We start from the raw sequence: 22,839 nt of genomic DNA, 5'->3' as shown, positions 1-22,839 counted from the left end.
ATATCCTTTGTTTGATCATAAACTCTACCCCTATACTTAGATATGAAAGGAAATATCTTCCTTGTTCCTCTGATTTGTTTATATGATATGACCTTTTTTTTTAATCTGTCATATCTATTTGGAGCATATCTTGTTCTGAGATGTGAGATGTTAATTTATGCTCATAGATGTGAGATGTCAATCTATATGTTGCTTTCCAGTTTTCCCAGCAATTTTTGTCAAATAATGAGTGCTTACTCCAGTAGTAGGAATTATAAGGAAGAAATTAAAGGCATAAACATCAGCAGATGAAATGAAATTGCTGTGGTTTCATGCTGTGTTGTGGTGGAACCATCTCAAAGACTTCAGTAAGACCACCTCTAATCCAAGTACAGGTATTTACTGAGATTAATGCGTCTCACAAAGCCAGCTAAGTTCCAAGAGGAACCAGCAACTTTAGTGAAAGCAAGATGGATTTTTATAGTGTAAAGATGCAATTACATAACAGAAATCACGAATATTAAAAATGAAGGAGGGGTTTGTTAAGGGAGAAGTAATAAGGGAGAGGTCCCAGCCTCAGTGGAACTATACATGTGATTACCCACAATGCATTCAGAAAAACACAGTGGGGAGTATGTATATATGATAATGATATTATAATAAGCTTCTCTACATCATAAGTTCACATAAAGGGCAGTTTTTGCTATTACTGCACAGGTGCCTACTTAGAGAAAGTCCCTTCCATTGCTTTAGGGTCCACATCCTGCTTGGGCATTCTGGTGGTGCTGCTTTCTGATTGGCTGAGTATTGTGATCCTGTTTGAGACTAGATGGATGTGGTTGTGGTTGAATGCATGGACACAGCTGCTGTTTCTGTGGGAAATAAGAGGAATGGGTCTGGGGGCAGTGGCTAGCTAGAGGCAGTGGCTGGGATCCCATCACATGGACATGCCTGCTGTTTCTGTGAGAAACATGAGTTCATGGATACACCCTGTTCTAGTGAGCAGTGAGGCATAGATAAAGAAGTTAGGATATTGAGTTGGTGTGGGGGGGCAGTGGCTAGGTAGGGGCAGTAGGCCTACTGGTCCGTGGGACCTATAAGGAAGTTAGAAGATTAGGGCTGAGAGCAGCTTTATTAGGATTACATCAAAATGATCTCCATTTGTTTAGATTATAATTGTTTACTTGAAAAACCCCAAAGAATCAGTAAATAAACTAAGTGAAATAATTAATAAGCTCAGTAAAATAATCTATAAATGTAATATAATAAATCCATAAAAACAAACATTTTGCATTATAATAACAAAACCTGAAAGAATGACAGAATGTGAAAGCAAGCTTAAACTAACTGCAAAGCCAGAAAATCTCTCTCAGTCTTCCAAGGCATGCTCATGACTTGTGTAAGTATAACAATAAAGCCCTTCATGTAAACAAAGGAAGACAAACAATTGGAGGGATATCCATTGCTCATAGTTAAGCCATGCCAGTACAACAAAAGTGATACTGCTACCTAAATTAATTAGCAGGTTTTGTGCTATACCAATCTTTATAAAGTTAGATATACAGACAGAAAATCAAAGAATTTATGAATTAAAAAAAGGTCTATAGCTTAAAGGGAAAGAATGAGAGGGAGGGGATAGTAGGACTTTAAGAGGACCACTACTTCTAGGATTCAAATTACATTATAAATCAACAATAATTAAAACAACACTTTGGTACAAGATGAAAAATCGGTTAGTAAAATGAACTAGATAAGCATGAAACAGAAATAATGAAACTTAAACTAATAAATCTAGTAACACGCAAGAACTGCTGAAGAACATGATAAAAGGACCTCTCCCCCATCCAAATCACTGAAAAATAAATATGTTTAGATAAGCATTTTATACCATAATGTTTCAAATGTCTATTCAATTTATATTTAAAAAAAAAGGTAATTTTATTTAAGGTGAAGAGAGGAGGAAAATGAATAGAGGCAGCTAGGTGGCACAGTTGTATAGAGTGCTGGTTGTGGAGTCAGGAAGATCTGAGTTCATATCCAGCCTCAGACATTTACTAGCTGTGTTACCCTAGGTAAGTCATTCAACCTCTGACAGCCTCAGTTTCCTAACTCTAAATGATGAGGATAATAATAGCACCTAATTCACAGAGTTGTTGTGAAGATCAAATGAGACAATATTTGTAAAGCAATTGGCACAGTGCCTGGAACATAGTAGGTGCTTAATAAATGCTTGTTCCTTTCTTCCCTCCTTCATAATTATGATTAGGGGTAGAATTTTTTAACAGAAGAGAGAGGAGATTATGGAAAAATAAAAGACAATTTTGATTATATGAAATGTTAAATTGTTTATCCAACAGATAAGTGTTCTAGGATAAGGGAAAAAATAGTTCTCAGAAGAATTACAAGTTATTAACAACCATTTGAAAATTGCTTCAAATAACTAACAAAAATGCAAAATAAATCTAATATTTTATCCAGAAAACTTACAATGGCAAAAGTCAATGTTGGACAGGCTACAAAAAGCCAGGCACACTAACAATACTGTTGATAGTGCTATGAATTGATTCTTTCTGGAAAACAGTTTAGACTTCTGCAGGGAAAAAACAATGTTTCTACAATGTCTATACTCTTTGACCCAGAGATCTCACTATAAAGCCAATACTCTGCAAGGATGTCTGCAAAAACAAAAGACATCAATAAAATTCTTACTTCACACTTATAATACACTTCTATCCACAGGGATCCTCTGGAGCTTGGGGACTAGAGTTTATAGTAAAAGTGCTTTGAGGATTATCCCCCAGAACAGGCTGGGAATAAGACGTTTTTATGGTTTACCTGACAGCCTTGAGCCATTTTCATACTTACTCCCATAAAACCACTCCAGATCTAAGGATGTGGATTTGGGGATAGAGGGGCACAGGGACTCAAAGGAGAAGTTGTATCCAGGTTCCTGGTTGTAGCAATCTGTGTTTAAAGAACAAACAGCTAGCTAGCTTTCATTGAGCCCCAAGGAAGGTAAAATTGCTTTTCAAGGGCTCAGAATAGACACTTTGCTCTCACAAAAGTGTCCCCAGAACTCTGGCATAGTATATTACATAATTCCTTCCCTATGGGAGCTTACATTCCAAAACAGTAGGACACACTATGAATGTTTGTTTGCAATATACAATCATTTCTGAAGTTTAAATGTCTAGGTATAGGATGGGCAAGCATGAGTAGTTGTGATCATTATTGTTTAAGCTAACACCTCCATCAATAAGGTCACAGAGCCACTGGAACAGTAGAGTCAGTTTAGATTCAGTCAGTGGGAAAAATACATCATAAAGCAGAAATCTATATCAGGTTTATTTTATATTCTTCCCAAAGCATTTGGCTATGGAATCACCAAAAAAAATTATATAAAGACAGTCTTTATGGCAATCAAACTCTAGTCTAGTTTGGTTTGGGTTTCTATCTAAGAGGAACTGTGTATCAACTGATGTAGGTTTTTATTTTTGTTTTTCATTTTTGTCATTTAAGGGAAATACAATAAGAGTGACTTGTAGGAACAAGGAGACTAGAATGGATGGAACACTTGCCCCCCTCAGTTCACTATAGATGACCATAGTTGTTTAATTTCTGAACCACCCACCTTTGAAGGTTTTCAAAACAGACACTACTGCCATACAAGAAAACATGCCTTTCAGAGAGTTACAGGTACTAGCACAGTTTGGGTATTTACTACCATCATTAACTATTAAGTTCTTACTATATGTCAGGCACTCTTCAAGGGGCTTGCAAATGAACTGAAGAGAAAGGACACATGATGTGTTTGTGTCCATATGGGTTGTCTAAATATATGGACATGAGACTGGTAGAGATATCTAGAATCTCACCCTTCCCTTTCCAAAGAAGGCAGTCCTCAGGGGAGTAAGAGAGGGTCATGAGTAACTGCTTGCTCTTTCCCTTACCCAACTTCAAGAGAGGTATCAGAAGAGAATTATCTCTGTCTGGTCCCTTAAGGTATTGCTGATCTAAGGGTACCATTTTCTTTCAAAACAAAATCTGCTTCCCTACTAGCTAGCCCTTAGCTTACATCCTTGGGCTTGGCCTTCCCCACCAAATGCTGGTTACCTAAAAGAACATCACAAATATCAAGTAGCCAGTAAACCCACTTATTCAGCAAACCACAAATTAGAGGCACTGTAGATTAGATTATAGACAATGTACAAAAGGGAAACAAGATGAGATGTCAGCTCAACCAAAATAAGAGGGTCAGATCTCACCCAAGCAAAATCTCCTGAGACCCTGGGGAGGCAAGGTGGCAATCAGGGGCAATCTGTGTCTCTGACATGTCGATGATTTCCAAAGTCGTTCTCTCTTCCCTGGAGTCTCTCCTGAAGAATGTCTGGGACCACACATAGCCGTTGGAGAAGCTCTTGCAGTTTCAGCCCTCACACTGCTCAAGCACGAATTCTCTTTACCAGTTATGAATTACTTTCTCTCTTTAAAAGCAATACCTTGCAAAATACCCCAGACTTGGTGAGAGCCCGATTACACAAGGTCCATGATTTTATCAATGTGGATTTTTCCTGCACTGATATAAATTATAGCCCATCTGCCTTAGCAAATATTCATCATGAACTTTTGTGGGGGAAAAGGAATGAAAATGACATTAAAAATAACAACTTAGTGGTTAATCCTTACGTGATCTATCTATGAAATTTTAATGTATTTTATCTCATTTGTTCTCATATCAAACCTGCTGAGGCAATATGGTGTGATGGACAGAATACTGTCCTTGGAGCCAGTCTTAATTAAAGTCTTATCTCTGACACATATGAGTTGGGTGACCCTGGGCAAGACACCTAACCTCTAGTCCTCTATGCAGCTCTCTAAGACTAGGTTGCAGAGAAGGTGCCAACTCTCATTGGTAGAAGGCATGTCCTTATCCAGGAATTACTTCTAACAATGAAATCACAGGTCCCAGTCCCTATCACTATCAGCCCTGTAAGCTAGGTAATACAGGTAGGGAAACAGGTTTAGAAAATTTTAAAGTCTTAGTTCCAGAGCAAATATAAGAGGCTAGACCTCAAGTCTATTTCTACACAATCCTTGTTCCTGCTAAAAATATAATAGCAGCACATATTCATATTCCATTTTAAGGTTTAAAAAGTAACTTCTTTAGAACAACAAAGAGAGGGAGGTAATACAAATATTACCCCCTTTCTAATAGATGAGAAAACCAAAATCCAGACTTGTCTACCACCAAGCAGTTAGAATATTAGACTCCATGCAACATTCAAACCCAGTTCTCCCAAGTCTAGGGGAAGTAACCTAGTGCTTCTCAATATGCCATGATACTAGTCTTCACAAGACCATTGGTCTTGTAGTTGAAATCCTTTCAACCTGACCAGGCCTGCCATAGCTTGTTTTCTTCTGATGTGGCCCAAGAGTCTAGGCCCTAGGCTCTAGGGTCACCTGCCTCCCATGATAATAAAAACATACATAAAAAGTAAATATAATAAAGGCAATATACATTGTGTCAAATGAATCCTTAAAACAAGAGCACCACGATTTGGAGGAGAAAATGATCAATTCATGCCAAGATTGGTAGGGGAAGGTCAAATAGAAAAGGTGGGATGTGAGTTGGACATGAAGAAGGAAAAGGCACAGATACAAGTGAAGAGAGGTGAGAAGGGCAGCTGGTGAGTAAAGGCACAGATACTCAAGACATGTTTGGAAAATATGGCACATTTGGTAGACCAACATGTGGCTGTACCAGAGGGATAACTTAGGTGAATGGTAATAAAAAATAAAAAGTTGGATAAGTAGGCAGGAACTAGGTTTTGGATAGCCCTGAATGTTTTAAGAAGATTGATCTGGCAGCAGTGTATCCTATGGATTAGTGAAAAGAGTGAAGTAATGGTCATAAATATTACAGCCTCTTCTTTAACTCCAAGTAAGCAAAGTCTCTCACAGTACCACCATGCATATAAAACATGAGAAACAAAGGGGTACTTTAAGAGGGAAACAAATGTTACAGTATTGAGTGGGGGATGGGGAGAGAGGAAGAACCCAAATAGAGATAATTGAACAAAATAAGGTGCAATAAATTGAACACTTTGGTAGTTTAACAATTATATTTAACACTGAATTCAGATACAGGATAAAGATTTGTAGCTGTGCCAGAGTTAAATGGCTACTGATGCTTCTTTCCAAAGATTCTTCAGTGATTTGAAAAATAATGATTCTGATCAACTAGCTAATCTGGTAGATAGGGTATTCTGGCAGATGTAAATACAGTGAAATCAGCTGTCACTGAGGTCAGTGGAATTATATACAGAGACCTGGGAATAGACTCTGGCCTGGCAAGTATCTCCTGCTTCCACTTTGTCATAATAATTTCCAACAATTTTTCCAGCAAAACTTCCCTTGAAATTGACTGAATTTTGAGAAAATGATAATGATGAGGTCTACAAGCCAGAGCTTCCTTTGCTAAGAATTTCTGACAATGCTCAGTGTCTGTGGGAATTTAAAGAAATTTAGGCAAGAGAGCAGTATTCAGGGACAAAAAAAAAAGAACAAGCAGCTTGACTGCATGTAACTCATATACTACTGAAGACAGAAACCAAAAATAAGAAATTTTGGCTGTCTTCACTGGAAACTTTAAAAAAAATAAACATCACAAATTCTGTACTACAGAATTCATCTTTCCCTGTACTATTCCTAATAGTAATAGTGTAGGAAGAAAAGACAGCATGGTTTTATGAACGCTGGATTTGGAATAGGATACCCTGGTTTTGCATCCAAGCTCTGTCTGTAAATATGGGGCATAAATCAAATAGTCCCTACCCTAGCTAAAATAATAAGACACTACACCTTGGGGCAAATAGGTAGAACAGCAGATAGAGCACCAGGCCTGAAGTCAGGAAGACATCTTCTGGAGTTCAAATCTGGCCTCATACACTTACTAGCTATGTGACCCCGGGCAAGTCACTTAACACCATTTGCCTCAGTTTCCTCACCCATAAATTGAGCAGGAAAAGGAAATAGCCAACCACTCCAGTATCTTTGCCAAGAAAACTCCAAATAGTATCATGAAGAGTTGGACAGGACTGAAATGACTGAACAATGATAACAAAACACCTTGGTACTGTTATCAGTTAAGAATACATATCAAATGAAACAGAGGTATGAAGGTATGAATTAGGTGTGAACACTGCCTAGACATCTCCACTAAATCAAACATTCACAACTCTGTGCATGAGTGAGAGCGTATGTGTGTGTGTGTGTGTGTGTGTGTGTGTGTGTGTGTGAGACAGAGAGAGAGAGAGAGAGAGAGAGAGAGAGAGAGAGAGAGAGAGAGAGAGAGAGAGAGAGAGAGAGAGAGAGAGAATGATTCTGATTGGCTAAAGGAATTCAGTCACACCTTGTTGTTTCTAAATAAAACCACTTCAAAATCAGGCATTATTTAAGCATCTAGCAACTTGGTGGAGGAAGCAATCCCCAAATAAACCCCTAGGAAAGAATTTGTGGAGTGAGGGGAGGTAGTTTAAGGATTATATTTAACACTAAGTCCAGATACAGGATAAGGATTTGTAGTGTGAAAGAGTTAAATGGCCTTGAGAAAAGCTTCAGCCTTGATCTTTTCCTTCCTCACCTTGGCCAAGGAAGACTTTGTCTATTTTAAAGGACTAGAAGATTTGGAACTTCCCATCAGCACCCCAACATTGTCCCCAGAGCAACAGTGATTGGCAGTCTGTATCTGGAGGCAGGAATAAACCAAACACTGAAGAAAGGCAGCTTCTAGATTCTCCAAGGAATGCAGAATTAAAACTATACTAGGTTTAAGGGAAACTTCATAACAACCTCCACAAAGAGGGAAAAATGGACTTCTAGAAATTGGAAGCCATGAGGGACCCATTTGCCACATGTCCTCTCTAAGCCTGAGCCCACTGTACCCTAGACTTTGCATGTACTGAGGATAAAATGTGCTACAGACTTTGGGGGAGGGGTGGAGCTAGATCAACTGTTCTTTTAATACACTTTCACAAATACTCCTTTCTAAAAGTTAGTTGTCTGTCTAATGGATAACTGGTAACCATGGAAGCCAGCACACTGCTAGGGACCCATGAGCTGTAGTACTAGAAAATCACCCTCAACATCTCAGAACTACCCCTGGAGCTCCAATGGGAATTATAGCAGCTGCCTCCATGGAAACCCAGCATGCCAGTTCAAGTACAGGTTGGGAGTGTAGCTCCAGAGCATATGCTATATGTGTTACCTGTGTGCCCCCCAGATGAATCACTTCAACTCTAGGTGGTCTCACTTTTCTCATCTCTAAGAAAAAAGCTTTAGACTAGCTGTTCTCTGAGGTCCCTTCAGTTCTAAATCCTACATATGATACCATGAATAGTATTTTCCCAACATTCTCCAGAGGCTTTAACTATGCCACACTGGATCATAAATTTGGAATCAGAAAGGATCTTAGAGGTCATCTAATCCAATCCCCTTATTTTACAGAAGAGGAAGCTACATTTTCCCCCTCTGTACCATGCTGCCTTTATTAGGAAAAGCCTAAATTAAAAACACAAATCCTAAATGTAGCTTGTTTTAACCTGAAAAAGGTGTGTTGTATACATTACCATTAGAAAAAAAGATTATTTTGTAACTTATCTTTTTAATTCAAAGACATAAACTTTATAAAGCTAACTCAGCCATGCAGTATACATAGGCAAAGGAGTTTAGTGTTAACAGACCCTCAGTAATCCCCAACCTTGGATGGCAATGACACATAATTTCATTCATTTGTGGCATTTCCCATGAATCTGGTTAAGAGGCTAGTCTGCTTCTGTCCCTCCCTGGATTAATTATTCTCATAGCCATTCTAGAGTTTCCTCCCAGGGATTAATGAGGTCATGTTTGCAGAGTACTTTTGAGCTTTCTCAGAAGAAAGGCGACATGCAAATTTAGGATTTTTTTCTCATTGTGTATTAATCATCCAACGCATTTTTGTTTAGACTCTTGAATGTTTTCTCTCCAGACATGAAGGTTCCATACAAGCATTACCACTAAAGACTACCAGCAATTTAGTGCCCTCCATATTGGAGAATTATCTATTGAAGACTGTGAATACTTGGTTTGGGGTTACCCCACATTTTCTTCCCCAGAAACCAATTTTTTATTTTATTGAGTCCTTGGAATGTCAAGTTACCTTCTCAAGTGAGAAAGGAGAGATGCGTGAATTTTTAATAAAATACAGCCATTACTATCCCAGTTATTCTCCTCAAGAATAGCTTGAGAAAGGACTGCAAGGCCTTCTGAATAGTCAATGAGCACCAGATGTTCAATAAATTGAAGATTGGGATTATCAAGCTCTTCTTTTGAAACCCCTGTCATGGTATAAACTATCACTTTCATCAAACTAAAACATGCAATAAGCCTCTACTAATGAGAAATTTGGATGAGGAGGAGTGGTTGAAAGAGGAGAAAAAAGAGAAAAGAATGCATAGGAGGAAAACATATGAAGTATAACATCAGATTCCTTCCCTCCCACCTGACCCTCCTTCCTTTTTGCCTTTAGACTCTATTCTCCCATCTATGCCACTGATGAGTCATCTCTTTCAAAGTCAAATTTTCATTAGTGAAAACATTGTTTCCTTCAAATACACAAACAAAGCTTTTAATTCTCTATTCAACTCACTTGGGAAAAGCAGGGAAACCACAGCTATGGCTAGAGAAGACTTTTTAACTAACCAAAGAGGTAATCAAATAAACGGACAATTTTGCTTACATAAAATTGAAAAGTTTTTGCATGAACAAGTAGCTAGAGCTAAGATAAACTGTTAAATGGGGAGGGGGAGATTTTTTTGTAGCTAATCTCCAATAAAGATCTAATGTCCAAGTTATAGAGAGAATTGATTTAAATATAAAAACAAAAGTCCCTGATGGAAAAGTGGTCAAAGAATATGAACAGGAAGTTTTCCAAAAAGGAAATGCAAATGATCAGCAACTATGTGAAAGAATGCACCAAATCACTGATAATAAGTGAAAATTAAAACAACTCATTTTGCTACAAATCCATTCGATTGGCAGATGCCAAAAGACAATAATGATAAGTACTAGAAGAGCTGAAATTCATCCAAGCATTCTGGAAAATCATCTGGAATCATACTAAAACAAAAATCACTAAACCATACATTTTTTTTAACCCATTGATACCACTACTGGACAAATACACCCAGGAAGTCAAAGACAGGGGAAACAATCCCATATATACAAAAAATATTTATAGCAGCACTTTTTGTAATAGCAAAAACCTAGATGAAATATGGGTACTCCAATAGCTGAATAAATTATGGTATATGAAAGCAATGGAATATGATTGTGCTTAAGAAAATGACCAATTATAATGTCAAAGGACTTGATGATGAAGTTTGCCTCCCACCTATCAGCACAGAGGTTGTAGATAACAGGTGAAGAATAAGGTAGAATCTGTGTCATTCTGTTTGTCTGAACTGATTTTTTTTAACAGAGAATGTTTCTGTGGGGAACAGAGAGTCACTGGGAAGTGACATTTTTATTTTATTTTTTAAATCAACAAACAAAACATTAAAGAAAAAAATAAGAACCCAAATAATGCTTTGGAAGTATATACTTTCTGACTGAGTTCAACAGCTGTTAGGTAAAAAGCTCTGAGAAATCAAAATTCATAGTATCATAGATTTAGAACTGTAAGGAACCTCCAACCCTATCATTTTACAGAGGAGTAACTGAGTGCTAGAAAGGTTAAATAACTTGTCTGTGGGTAATAATTATCAAAGCCAGGATTTGAACCCAAGTTCAAAGACTCCAAACCTAATCATCTATCACCATAGTACTCTGCCATTAGGTATTACCACCTTAGCCTGTCTTCTCTTGAGTTAACACTTGACCTTATGCAGCTAGGTAGCACAATGGATTGAGCAATGGGTCTGGAGCCAGGAAAACCTGCGTTCAAATCAGGTCCCAGACTCTTTTTAGTTATGTGACTCCGAACAATTCATTTAATCTCTGTTTGCCTCAGTTTCCTCATGTGGAAAATGGGTATAATAATAGCACCTATCTTGCAGAGTTATTGAGAAGTTAAAATAAGATAATATTTTTAAAAAATGTTTAGCACAGTGTCTAGAACACAGTAGTCACTTAATAAATGTTTGTTCCCTTCCTTTTTACTTCCTATCTGGTAAGGCAAGCAGATAAGTTCATGGTTGGCCTCAGGTTCATAATATCCCCCTTTCTCCCTCTTGGATTCCTTTAAAAATACATTTAAATCTCAATTCCTCTAAAAAGCACTTCCCAATCAAATTCTTGTCCACTCAACTTTCATTCTTGACCTATTAATTCTGTATGTTTACATATATTATTACTAGTAGTCTTCTCCCCATACTATAAATACTAGAGACTAACAATAGATTAAACACTTCACAAATAAATTTGATGGTGACCATGCATAGAAAAATTATTGGCAGAGGATGCAAAAGAAATTTCCTTGACAAGAAACTGTCAATTACCACTCAGCAAGCAGAGCTTTGACTTCCATATTAAAATAGCTTTTTTAAAAAATCAACATATACTCCATCAATACCAGTCATTTTGCCAACATGGACTCCACTTACCAAGAATGGTGTTGGGCACACATTAAGTACTCAAAAAATACTTGGCTAATTCTAAAGAAATAAGGTTGGCAATATGGCTTCCCACCTGTCAGGCAGTCACCAGCAATGTACCTAATGGTCTAGTTGTGGCTAGCTTTCACTTTCTGAGCATCTTTGACACATTTACAATTGGAAAATAGTTAAATCTATGAAAAGATCATCTATGAGGAGCATGCTCATAGTGAGAATAATGAATCCATTTTAATATTCTTGCCTATTCCACAGCATTATAATAAGTTGAGTGAAAGACACAGAAAGGTATCATTACTAATAACTGACCTCAAGGAGTTCATGGTCTAATTGGGAGATTATAAAGACAATACAAGATAAGCCCATACAAATGAAAACCTAACTGACCATGTACAATAGTATAATCTACAAGGGCCAAGTGAGTTTTTAAAATAAATGTCATTTGAGTTTAAAGGGGGAAAAAGGTAGTTGGTTATTCCTGTTACTCATTCCTCCCATAGCTTATCCGTCTTTCAAAGTATAGAGGAAATGATGAGAGCATGTGACTTTCTAAGACTAATTCTGACAAATAACGAAGAACTGGTTATCTAGGCAAAAATTATGGAAATCCTGGGAAAATGAGCACTCCATCTTGGCCTTTCACAGATATTGCGGTATTGGACTTATACATGGAAATACATATTTTCAGAATTCAGGGAAAGCATAGGTAGAGCTCATAGCCAAATACTCTATAAGGGAAGTTGGTTTAAGAAAGATGTGCCACTCTTCAAAATGAAATTCTGAAGACATAAGCACAAATTATTCCATTAAAGAGGACAAGGTGGAGCATTATAGGGAGACCAATATAGCCACAGAGGGATTTGACTTGACAAATGCATTTTTATTTTTATTTTTTAGGCAATTGGGGTTAAGTGACTTGCCCAGGGTAACACAGCTAGTAAATGTTAAGTGTTTGATCTGAGGTTGGATTTGAACTCAGGTCCTTCTGACTTCAGGGCCAGTGCTCTATCCACTGCACCACCTGGCCCCATTCAAATACATTTTTAAAAAACATACAATGAAAGCAAAAGGAAGGTAACTGAGCATGAATATAAAAGAATAAGATTGTTTTGTGAGAATATCAGGGATGCTAAAGAGTATAATAAATTGCAGTTGGTAACAAATACTAAGGACAATAAAATAGAACTTTAAGCTATGTTGGACACAAGAGAAGATTAAAGATAGTTAGGACTACCATTTGAGGGGATGTGAATAATGATAACGAATGATAGGATAAAGCCAAATTCCTCAACTTCCATTTTTGATCTATTTTTTTTCCTACAAAAGATGATGACATTCTGACTGGGAAGGATAGAACAAAAATGATTGATTGGGAAGATGAAACTTGGGATAAACAGAACTTTGCTGCACCCAATAAATTCAAGTAGCCAAGTCCAGTTGACCTGTATACTTGTGTCGCACTTCTGGTGAGACACCTTCCCCACCCTGACACTCAGACGTTATATGTTGAGTCTCCAGGAAGACAACTGCTACCTCAGGTTCAAAGGTATTCTGTGAATCCAGAATCTTAAAACTAGATCTAAGGATTCTTCACCAGTGTGCTTATCTTCAATAGTCAGCCAGTAGACATCATTAGTTTAAAGAAAAGGCCTTTATTGAGACAACATAATAAGAACAACACTATAAAACATTCCCCCTCCCAAAAAAAAAAAAAAACCAGAGCACCGGCTCACACAAATTCATAAAGCATAAATGGAAGAAGTAGATACAAAGTTGGAGTATGCCCATAGTAAGTAACACACATAGGGAACACATGTGGCCGAAGAAAGCCAAGCCTACAGAACTACAGGGTAGTTAGGTGGCACAGTGGATAGAGTGCTGGGTCTCAAATCAGGAAGAATTATCTTCCTGAGTTCAAATCTGGCTTCAGACACTTACTAGCTATGTGAGCCTGGGCAAGTCACTTAACCCCATCTGCCTCTGTTTCCTCATCTGTAAAATGAGCTGGACAAGGAAATGGCAAACCACTGCAGTATCTTTGCCAAGAAAACCCCACATGGGGTCACAAAGAATTAGACATGACTAATCAACCAAACAACAACAAAACCATAGTCCAGATATTCTCTTTTTCTGTGGTATTCTCACACTATGGAGTCAAGTGTCTCTGCTGTGTGAATCAGTCAAATAGACATCCTAAGATTCCTTATCTCCATAGCTCAACTCCCAAGTGCCAGGGATAATTTTCCCTTGAATCCACAGTTGACTCTATTCTCTATTGCCAGAGGTCATATTCCTTGAAACTGCCCCCTGCCTCAACCTCAGCTCTCTCTCACTATGCTAGATGCAGTGTCTTCCTTCCACTGGATGAGCAGCTCTCCTGCAAGACATCATGGCTTATTAGAGGTTGAAGGAGAAAGTAATCTTCTTTCCTTTTCCCCCTTATAACACTCTGCTAGAGGTGAAGGTGTCATATTCTACAAAATTGCTTCCTTTTTTCTTCAACAGTCTCAACATTCTCTCCCTCCTTTCCTCCTCTTCTCCTTTCTCTCTGTCTTTCTCTCTGTCTGTCTGTCTCTCTCTCTCTCTCTCTGTGTCTCTCTGTCTGTCTGTCTCTGTGTTTGTGTGTGTGTGTGTGTGTGTGTGTGTGTGTGTGTCTCTCTCTCTCTGTCTCTCTCTCTCTCAGCTAGCAAGCTTAGCTTCTGCAAGCTACCAGTGTGTGGCCAATCTTTAGCTATCCAAAGGCAAATTTCCCTTCCATTTCTCCCTGCTCCCCTTTCCAAAAAGGGATAATTCTTAACATTTTGTAAAGAGCAGACACATTTTGGTTATTCATTAAGCATCTCAATATCTCTTGTCTTCCCCATTCCACAATTACCTCAGCTTGGTTTGGGGAGATATTAATTGGTTAAGCACCAACTTATACTACATACAGTAAAGCAATTAAAGAACCTGCCACTGTGATTGCTGATCTGCTTTGTCTGTCTTTAATAAAAGCATTTGTTCTGTGAAGTTTGGATTCAGTCAAAGGGCTGTACTTAAAGACCTAGAAGGTCATGTGTAGACTCAAGGCCACAGGTTCCCCACTCCTGGTCTAGATGTTTGAAAAATCATGGAAAATGTGGAAAGTGATACAAAATGAGAGAGGCAAAGATCGCAGTTTTCAAAAGGATGAGAACAGGGCTTGAATCTACAATTACATTGCTATAGGGAACTCTCTAATAACAACGTATGGCTATAAGAGTTGGATCATAAGGAAAGCTGAGCAACACAAAACCAACACTTTCAAACTGTGGTGCTAGAGAAGATTTTTGAGAGTCCCTTGGAGAACAGTGAGGTCAAATTGGTCAATACTTAAAGAAATTAATTCAGGCTATTCACTGGAAGGTTAAATACTGAACCCTAAATACTTTGGCCACATAACGAGAAGATGGGACTCATTGGAAAGGAAGACCCTGATGTTGGGAAAGACTGAAGGCAAAAAGAAAAAAGGATGGCAGATGATGAGATGGAGAGATAGGGTCATGGAAACAATGAACATGAACTTGGACAGACTTCAAGAGAGTAGAAGATAGAAGGGCTTGGTGTACTATAGTCCATGGGGTCACAAAAAGTCAGACCTAACTGAATTGAACAATAACAACAGGGAACTTCCAGGTGAAGAAACTACCTCTATCAATGCAGGTTTTCTGCAGCTTATAGTCTTGGAGAGTTACCCAGAGCACTAAGAAGCTAAGTGACTTACCTAGGCATTTGACAAAGTCTTTTGTGATATCTTCATGAAAGAGATGGAAGGATATGGGCTGGATGAAAACAGTACATCATATTCAAAACTAGTTGAACCATGGAGGCCATCTCCAGTCATCCTGATCTATATCTTGCCACTGGACCACCATGGCTCCAGAAGAGAAAAGTGAGGTGGTGACCTTGCACAGCCCTCCCTCTCTAAAATCCAATTCACTTGCAAATCAAGGCAACATCTTCTTGATGTCATGGTCCTCTTCAAGAATGAAGGACAAACAATAGTTGAACCATAGAAGTTAGTGAGTGTTGATTACTGAACTAACATCAGTGTAGAACAACAGTCTATTTGAAAAAATGTGGAGTTTTTGGTAAACATGCAGCAACATGAAATAAAAGGAGGGGAAAACACCAACACATTAGGGATTTTAGACTGCAGAAGATAAGATTTGGTGGGATACTAAGGTGGAGGGAAGGAAGAAATAATAGGCACCTTGAAGTATTGGAAAAGCTTTCATATTTCAAGAGGGTCTTCCAAGCCATGATCCTTTTGAGTCACAACTCCCCTTTCCCACACTTCACCTTTTATATCCACTTTAAGTGTCTTTTCTTATTAGAACATAAGCTGCCTGAAGGTAAAAAATGTCTTACTTGCTTGTATTAGTTTCCCCAGTATTTAGCATCATGTCTGGCACATTGTAAGCTTATAAATGCTTTAAACTATCTTTCCAGACTTGTTCTATTTGGCCCTAAAGTCCATAAATAGGAGTAAAGAGTAGAAGATGGAGAAGCAGGAAAAGATGGTTAAGAGGGTACATGAGTGTGAGTGTTGGTGAGGGGCAGAAGGGAATGTAAAGGTAGAAGGGAGAGGGGAGAAGGAGAGGGACCTTCTAGGCCCATGGGTACAGCCTTTTGACTAAGTCCAAGTTTTACAGAACAAATCCTTTTTATTAAGGGGATTTCTTCCATGAAGTTTGGATTCAGTCAAAGGGCCACACTTGAAGACCTAGAGGGCCACATGTAGCCTTGAGGCTGCAGGTTCCCCACCCCTTCTAGAGATTGAAATTGGATGAACATTTGTTGGGAAAGTTGTAGAGGGTATTCTTGCTTAGATGTGTGTTGGACCACTGAAGTCCCTTCTAATATCAAGAATCAATGGCTCATTTCAAAAGGTCTAGCTTAAACTTTTTTCTTCTATAATTTCAGGTCAGAGATTTTTCTCCAAAATTTTTGCAGGTTAAGTTTCATAAACTTCATACATTTGTCTGTGTTATTACTCTAAAAAGCACTTCTAAGACTGACAAAATTCATCAAATAGACACATGACTTCAGATCTCCTTACCCCTTCCCCACCATACATATCCCACTTCTACCATACCACACCCACACACACATCCCACTTCTACCATAGGCCTAATGCCTTACCTAATACCTCTCCACATATACAGAATTCCAAAGATGAACCTATGATTTGAACTGTACTCAGCATTATAGTTGTAGTTTTAACTAGCCGTAAGACTATGAATATAAAACTGTGTATTGAAAACAAATCATAATGAGCTTCTCCCTAAAGACCTATTCTAATGCCTCACTGTAGCATGAAGATAAGTCAGTTTTCAAAAGTATGCTGACAGAATGAGCTCCAGAAGATCTGACCAAATTGGGAAAACTCCAAATCCCTATTCTGACCTATCCTGTGTGAGCATAGGCAAATCACTTAACTTCTGTGTTTCAGGTTCCTCATCTATGAAATGGGCATAATAATAACACGACCTATCTCATAAAGGTGTCTTGACTCCAAGCCCAGTGTTTTTTTTATTATACCTACTAAACTGGAAAAGCCTCATCAGAAGGTTTGTGTCTACTAGAGAGACACAGACATACACTTACCTTTTTCTTGGCCACATTAAATCATGGAATTACCTACTGAAGCATAGAAGGCTTATGATTTGCTTCAGAGGAAGGAGTGGCCATGGAAATCACAGATGCTTTGAAGTAAATTTGAAATGAAACAAAACACACATTAAGAAATATGACTGAAGTTACAAATTTCCTTAGGAAAAGGGATAGCCAATTCAAGAAGAATGTGCTAATGTATATTGAAACAAGTCTTACCTACCTACTTGAGAGAGAGAGAGAGAGAGAGAGAGAGAGAGAGAGAGAGAGAGAGAGAGAGAGAGAATGAGAATATATTAGGAATGTCAACTGTCTGCTTCCATAAAGTAATTAAAAGTTTAGAAATACAAATGCCCTAGCTCAACACTTGAAAAACTTGCTGCATTACCCATAACTTACAAATGATGCTTACCTACATAAACAAAGATACCATTGAAGCAATTAAATATGTTATCAAATTTAGCTCCATAGGCCACATGAAGTCACAGTTCTTCATGCCAGCTCATTTGCATAATAATTTTTTTTCAGAACTATTATATTCTAAAAATCCAAAATTTCACATAAATTAATTTTTATCAAAAAGGGGGACAATGTGATTTGAACTCAAATCACAAATCAAATCATTAGAACTTGTATCTGCCAAAAGGCTGCATTTGATGCAATTATTTGATTCCCAGAGAAACAATCACTTCACACACAAAAAAAGGCAGCAAATGTCTATAATATATAGGAAAGAGACTAGTTCTTAAATCTTGTCTGGGAGCACCATCTTGATATATTTTCATTTAAAGTTTAGATGAAACATAGTTACATTGCATTTCCCAAGTCTGTAAATCTCTTTACTATATCTTCAGTTACCAAAAGCACATTAGTCATCATTTCAAGTAGAACTCAATTCATATTTTTTTCCTCATCAAGGAGAAATGAAATCCATCCATGACAACATAACCAAGTCCCAAACACTCTTTCAGCTCTTCCCTTCCCCCTTCAAAAAACACTGTCACTCATGCATTCCAAAGAAATATTACCAGTGCCTCCTCATAAATCTTCCATGACACTCCACCCATTTCAGAGTCCAGGGAAAAATTTGCTTACTAGTCTTCCACCATCACCACCTGTTCAATAAACCTTTTTCTGCCTGTTTCCCAAAATGTCTCACTTCAATGCCAGGTTATCCCCTGAACATAATTTCATTCAGACCTTAGAATTCTCCACATTAGAAAGCTAAAGCCTGAATGACAACTAAACAGACATTACCTAAAAAGAGTGAATTTCACTGCTGATTTAATTTTTTTAAAAGCCACATGCTTCCAGACATTCTAGAAAATAATTTTGAATTATTTTTAAAAAAGGAACTAATATGTCCATATGACCCAGAGATCCTACTCCTTGGCATATACTTAAAGGAGATCAAAGATAGAAGGAAAGGCCCCAAATAGAGCCCTGTAGAATAGTAAAATACTTAAAGCAACGCTTTTTATAGTAGCAACCAACTGGAAACAAAGTCGATGCTCATTAATTGGGGAATGGTTAAACTGTGGTACATAAATGTAATGTTATACTGTCCCATAAGAAACAGTGAATATGAAAAATACAGATAAACATGAGGAAATAGATCAATTGATACAAAGTGAAGAAAGCAAAACAAGGGAAACAATATCTGTTGTGATGGTGATATAAAAGGAAAAAAACAATTTCAACAAAAACCAACTGAACACTTTGTAATTATAATGACCAAGCTTGGCCAAGAAGAAGAGATGAATTTCTTTCCTTCCCTCTCATAGCTGGGCACTGTAAGTGCAAGTCAGATGTGATCAATTTACTGTTTAGTTTTGCTGAATCCTCCTCCCCCTTTCTAGTTCTTAGTTTTGAGAATGGCTCTCTGGGTGAGGGAGGGGGAAGTATATATTTAGAAATGAAAGTAATGTAAAAATAAAAGATATTAATACTTCTTTTAAAGGGAGGTCACCTGGCCCCATAGAGAACTGGCTCTCTGAGTCAGGAAAACCTGGGTTTAAGTCCCATTTTCGATACATACTGTCTGTGTGACCCTGAGTAACTCAGTTTACCCATTAGTGCCCCCCCCCAAAATTATCTAAAACTATTGAGTTGTAACAGCTATTGATCTGCACTGGCTTCATCAGGATCTCCATACAGGGATAAAATCATAGTTTTGGAATGTCCCCTCTTCACCACCAAAATTAAAAACAAAACAAAACAATTCAAGTCTAGATTTTAAGAGGCAGGTATAGGGGGAAGGAAAAAGCAAAGAAAGTGATTAGGGACAGTACTTACAACTGCTTTGAAGAGGACCCAGATTTCCCCAAATTTTAACTTTCCATACTGTGACAAAGTCTGCATCCCATTAAAATTATGCCTACTGTTATTTATTTCTTACACTAGGCATTCTATATACTTCAAGATAGCACATTTTAATACTGGACACTTTAGTTTATTTCTCCCTACATATAGTGTACTGGAAAACATTTTTAAAAAAAACAACTTGCTTTTGCTAATCAAATAATATGCACAAATTATGTCCATCAGTTTGTTTCTCTTTTTCTTTTTTGTTTTTGTTTTTTGCTGGGCAATTGGAGTTAAGTGACTTTCCCAGGGTCACAAAGCTAGTAAGTATCAAGTGTCTGAGGGTGGATTTGAACTCAAGTTCTCCTGACTCTAGGGCTGGTGCTCTGTTCACTGTGCCACCTAGCTGCCCCTTATGTCCATCAGTTTGGGACAAGATTTACCCAGGGTATTTTTCATTAGATCCTCACCCATACACATGCTAGCCATCCCTTAGCCACATTCTATTTATTTTGGTTGGGGGACAGTGGGGGTTGGGGAAGGAAAAAGAAGGAGGATTTTTGTAGAGATGAGTCTATTTTGGATTACAGGAACTTGATTATTCATTATCAACACTCTGTAAATGGCTATTCCTTACCAATATTTCCCTTTCTGAAACTACAAATCATTTATTTATTCTTCATCTCAGGAGCCTCTGGGCATGGGTTGAAAAGAAGGATGAATATGTAATATGCATTTAGGAATTGGCTCAAGTAAATTCTGCTAAATAACTTACATTTAGTCAAGCAGCACCAAGTTCATTATTCCCAGGCCAGGTCATTTATACCCATCTCCACTGGGACAAATTCATATTTTATACCATTTATGTACTTAGTGTATTAATTGAATGCACTCATTCTGATTAATGTTCTCAGAATCAAAGCATTGGACAGGATCTTAGGAGTCATCTGGTCCAACCCATGCCTGAAGCTGAATCTTCTCTACAACATCCCTGGCAAATGGTCATCCAGCCTCTACTTGGAAAGTACCCTGGGAAGAGAATACTATTCCAAGAAGCTCATTCTACATTTGGCTTGCTGATTGATTCCCTATAATGCTCCCTTCTCAGGAGCCATTTCATTGTTTCTTTTCTCTTCTGAATACTTCCAACTCCCCTAGCTACTTACATTCCCTATCTCTATTTCTTTGCCAGCTACTCACTAAAAACCCCTTACAATCTATCTTTAGATACCACTATTCTATTGAAATTAACCTCTCAAAATGGTACCAACATTCCCTTAAGTGCTAAATCCAATGACCATTTCTCTGTCCACGTACTCCTTGACTTCTCTGCAGCTTTTGCCCTTGTTAGTCACTCCTCCCTATATACTTTCCTTCCTTAACTTCCATGATTCTATTCTCCGCTAGTCCTCCCATCTTCCCAGTCTTCTTTGCTGAATCATCTATCTCCTGTACTTTAAGCTTCCAATGCTCCATTTTCATTCCTCTTGCTCCTTTTCTCTTCCCTTTGGTGATCTCATCTACTCTCATTGATTCAATTACGTCCATGAAAATGGCTCCAACAATAATATATCCAGTCCCAATCTCTTGCTAGCATTTTAGTCCCATATTGAGAACTGCTAGTTGGGCAATTTCAAATATACTTCCCCTAGGCCTCTTTACTCTAAATAATGTTCAAAAGGGAACCCTTCTCCCCATAACCTACTGCTCCCTCCTCTAAGCTTCTGTATTTCTGTGAAAGGCACCACCATTCTAGTCACTTAGGCTCGTGATCTCAGCATCATCTTTGACTTATTTCTCTCCCTCATTCCAATCAATTATCATGTTGTACAGATTCTACCTCCAGAACATGTCTAATATCTATCACCTTCTCTCTACTCTCCCAGCCATCCTATCTTGTAATAACTTTTTAATTAGCTTTCTTCCTTCCAATCTATCCTCCATATAGCTGGGAAACTAATTCTACTAAAGCATAAGTTTGAGCTTGCCACTTCCCTCCCCACTTACATTTCCATATTTATTCCAACCTGCTCACAGTCCAGCTCTCTAGCTTCTAGACATATTGAGCTAGACATTACCCAAATTCAACATTCTATCTCCCTCATCTATGAATTTGTACAAGTCTTCCCTCTTCCCCTTGCCCAGCTCCATGCTTGGAATACATTGCCTTCCTCAGCTCTGCCTCAGAATCCTTGTCTACCCTCACATTTCTCAATTTACTTGCTACCACATCCAGCAAGCCCTCTTTAATCACTCTGTTTGTTACTGTCTTCTGCTTTTCTTAAGATTACCTTGGATTTTTTTAAATTTACATACATGCTCCTGATAGTGTGTGAACTCCTTGAAAACAAATACTTTTTTTTCTTTTTATCTTTGTAGCCTCAGTCCCTAATACAGGTGATTAATAAATGTCTGTTAATTTGAATTAACTAAGCCTTTCTCCATTTACCAACAATTGTCCCTAGCTTCATCCTCTGGGACCAGGAAGAATAATCTAACCTTTTTTTATATAATAATACGTCAAGTATTTGAAGGCAGCTGCCATGTCCTACCCAACATCTTCCTTTCTTCAAGCTAAACATTCCTCCTTTCCATTGTTCCTACTATAGCATAGGCCTTCATCCTATCACTATCTTGGTCTCTTCTTTCATTTGATTAGTATATCCTTCCTAAAATGTTTTACCCAGAACTGAATGCCATCCTCTAGATATGGCCTCACCAGGACAAAATCCAATGGGAGAGTTTTCTCTTTATTGTTCTGAAAATCATGTCTCTTAACACAGCCCCAAAATCACCTTAGTTGTTGCTGTTGCTGGTGTGCCACACAACTCCTAAAAATCTCTTCTGCAGGAACAATTTTCTGGCCAGGTCTCCTCTGTTCTGCACTTGTGCAGTTCATTTTTTGAATTGATAAGTAGCATTTTCAACATTTAACCCAATTCAAATTCATCTCATTGGATTCTGTTCATCAATCCAGTTTGTCAAATCTTTTTGGATCCTGTCTTCTGGTGTCTTCGACATTCCTCCAAGCTTCATGCCATCTGCAAATTTGATAAACATTCCACCTAAGTCATTCATAAAAATGTTGAATTTCACAGAGCCTAAGACAGCTACATCCCCAGAATGGTCCAAGTTGGCATCACTCCCATAAGGATCCAGTTCTGAATCCACCTTAGCTGTCCTACTGTATTCATAAGGATGGCATGGGAGACTTTGTGGTTTCTTAGTGACACTCAAGTATACTATGTCCCTAACAGTTGCCTTATCTACCAGT

At 38.0% G+C, this 22,839-nt stretch overlaps 1 protein-coding gene across 5 annotated transcripts in view; it reads right to left on the bottom strand.

Annotated features, from left to right (window-relative positions):
- Positions 1–22,839, bottom strand: part of LOC110218798 (uncharacterized) — a 99,151-nt gene that overhangs the window by 74,010 nt on the left and 2,302 nt on the right. For 3 of the 5 annotated variants that reach the window (XR_013486004.1, XR_013486002.1, XR_013486003.1), the window contains exon 3: positions 22,361–22,606. Coding sequence is in view for 1 of the 5 variants with exons in the window: in XM_078152808.1 (XP_078008934.1) it covers positions 22,512–22,606 (95 nt within the window). In the remaining 4 variants the exon portion in view is untranslated. Of the gene's footprint in view, positions 1–13,259; positions 22,607–22,839 lie in introns of those variants that run through there. The other 2 variants (XR_013486005.1, XM_078152808.1) reach the window with 1 other exon arrangement.

This window comes from Phascolarctos cinereus, unplaced genomic scaffold (genome assembly GCF_003287225.1).
Source record: "Phascolarctos cinereus isolate Bilbo 61053 unplaced genomic scaffold, phaCin_HiC Scaffold_4;HRSCAF=312, whole genome shotgun sequence".
In the NCBI taxonomy this organism is placed as follows: Eukaryota; Metazoa; Chordata; class Mammalia; order Diprotodontia; family Phascolarctidae; genus Phascolarctos; species Phascolarctos cinereus.
This window is presented reverse-complemented; position numbering and strand designations above follow the sequence as displayed.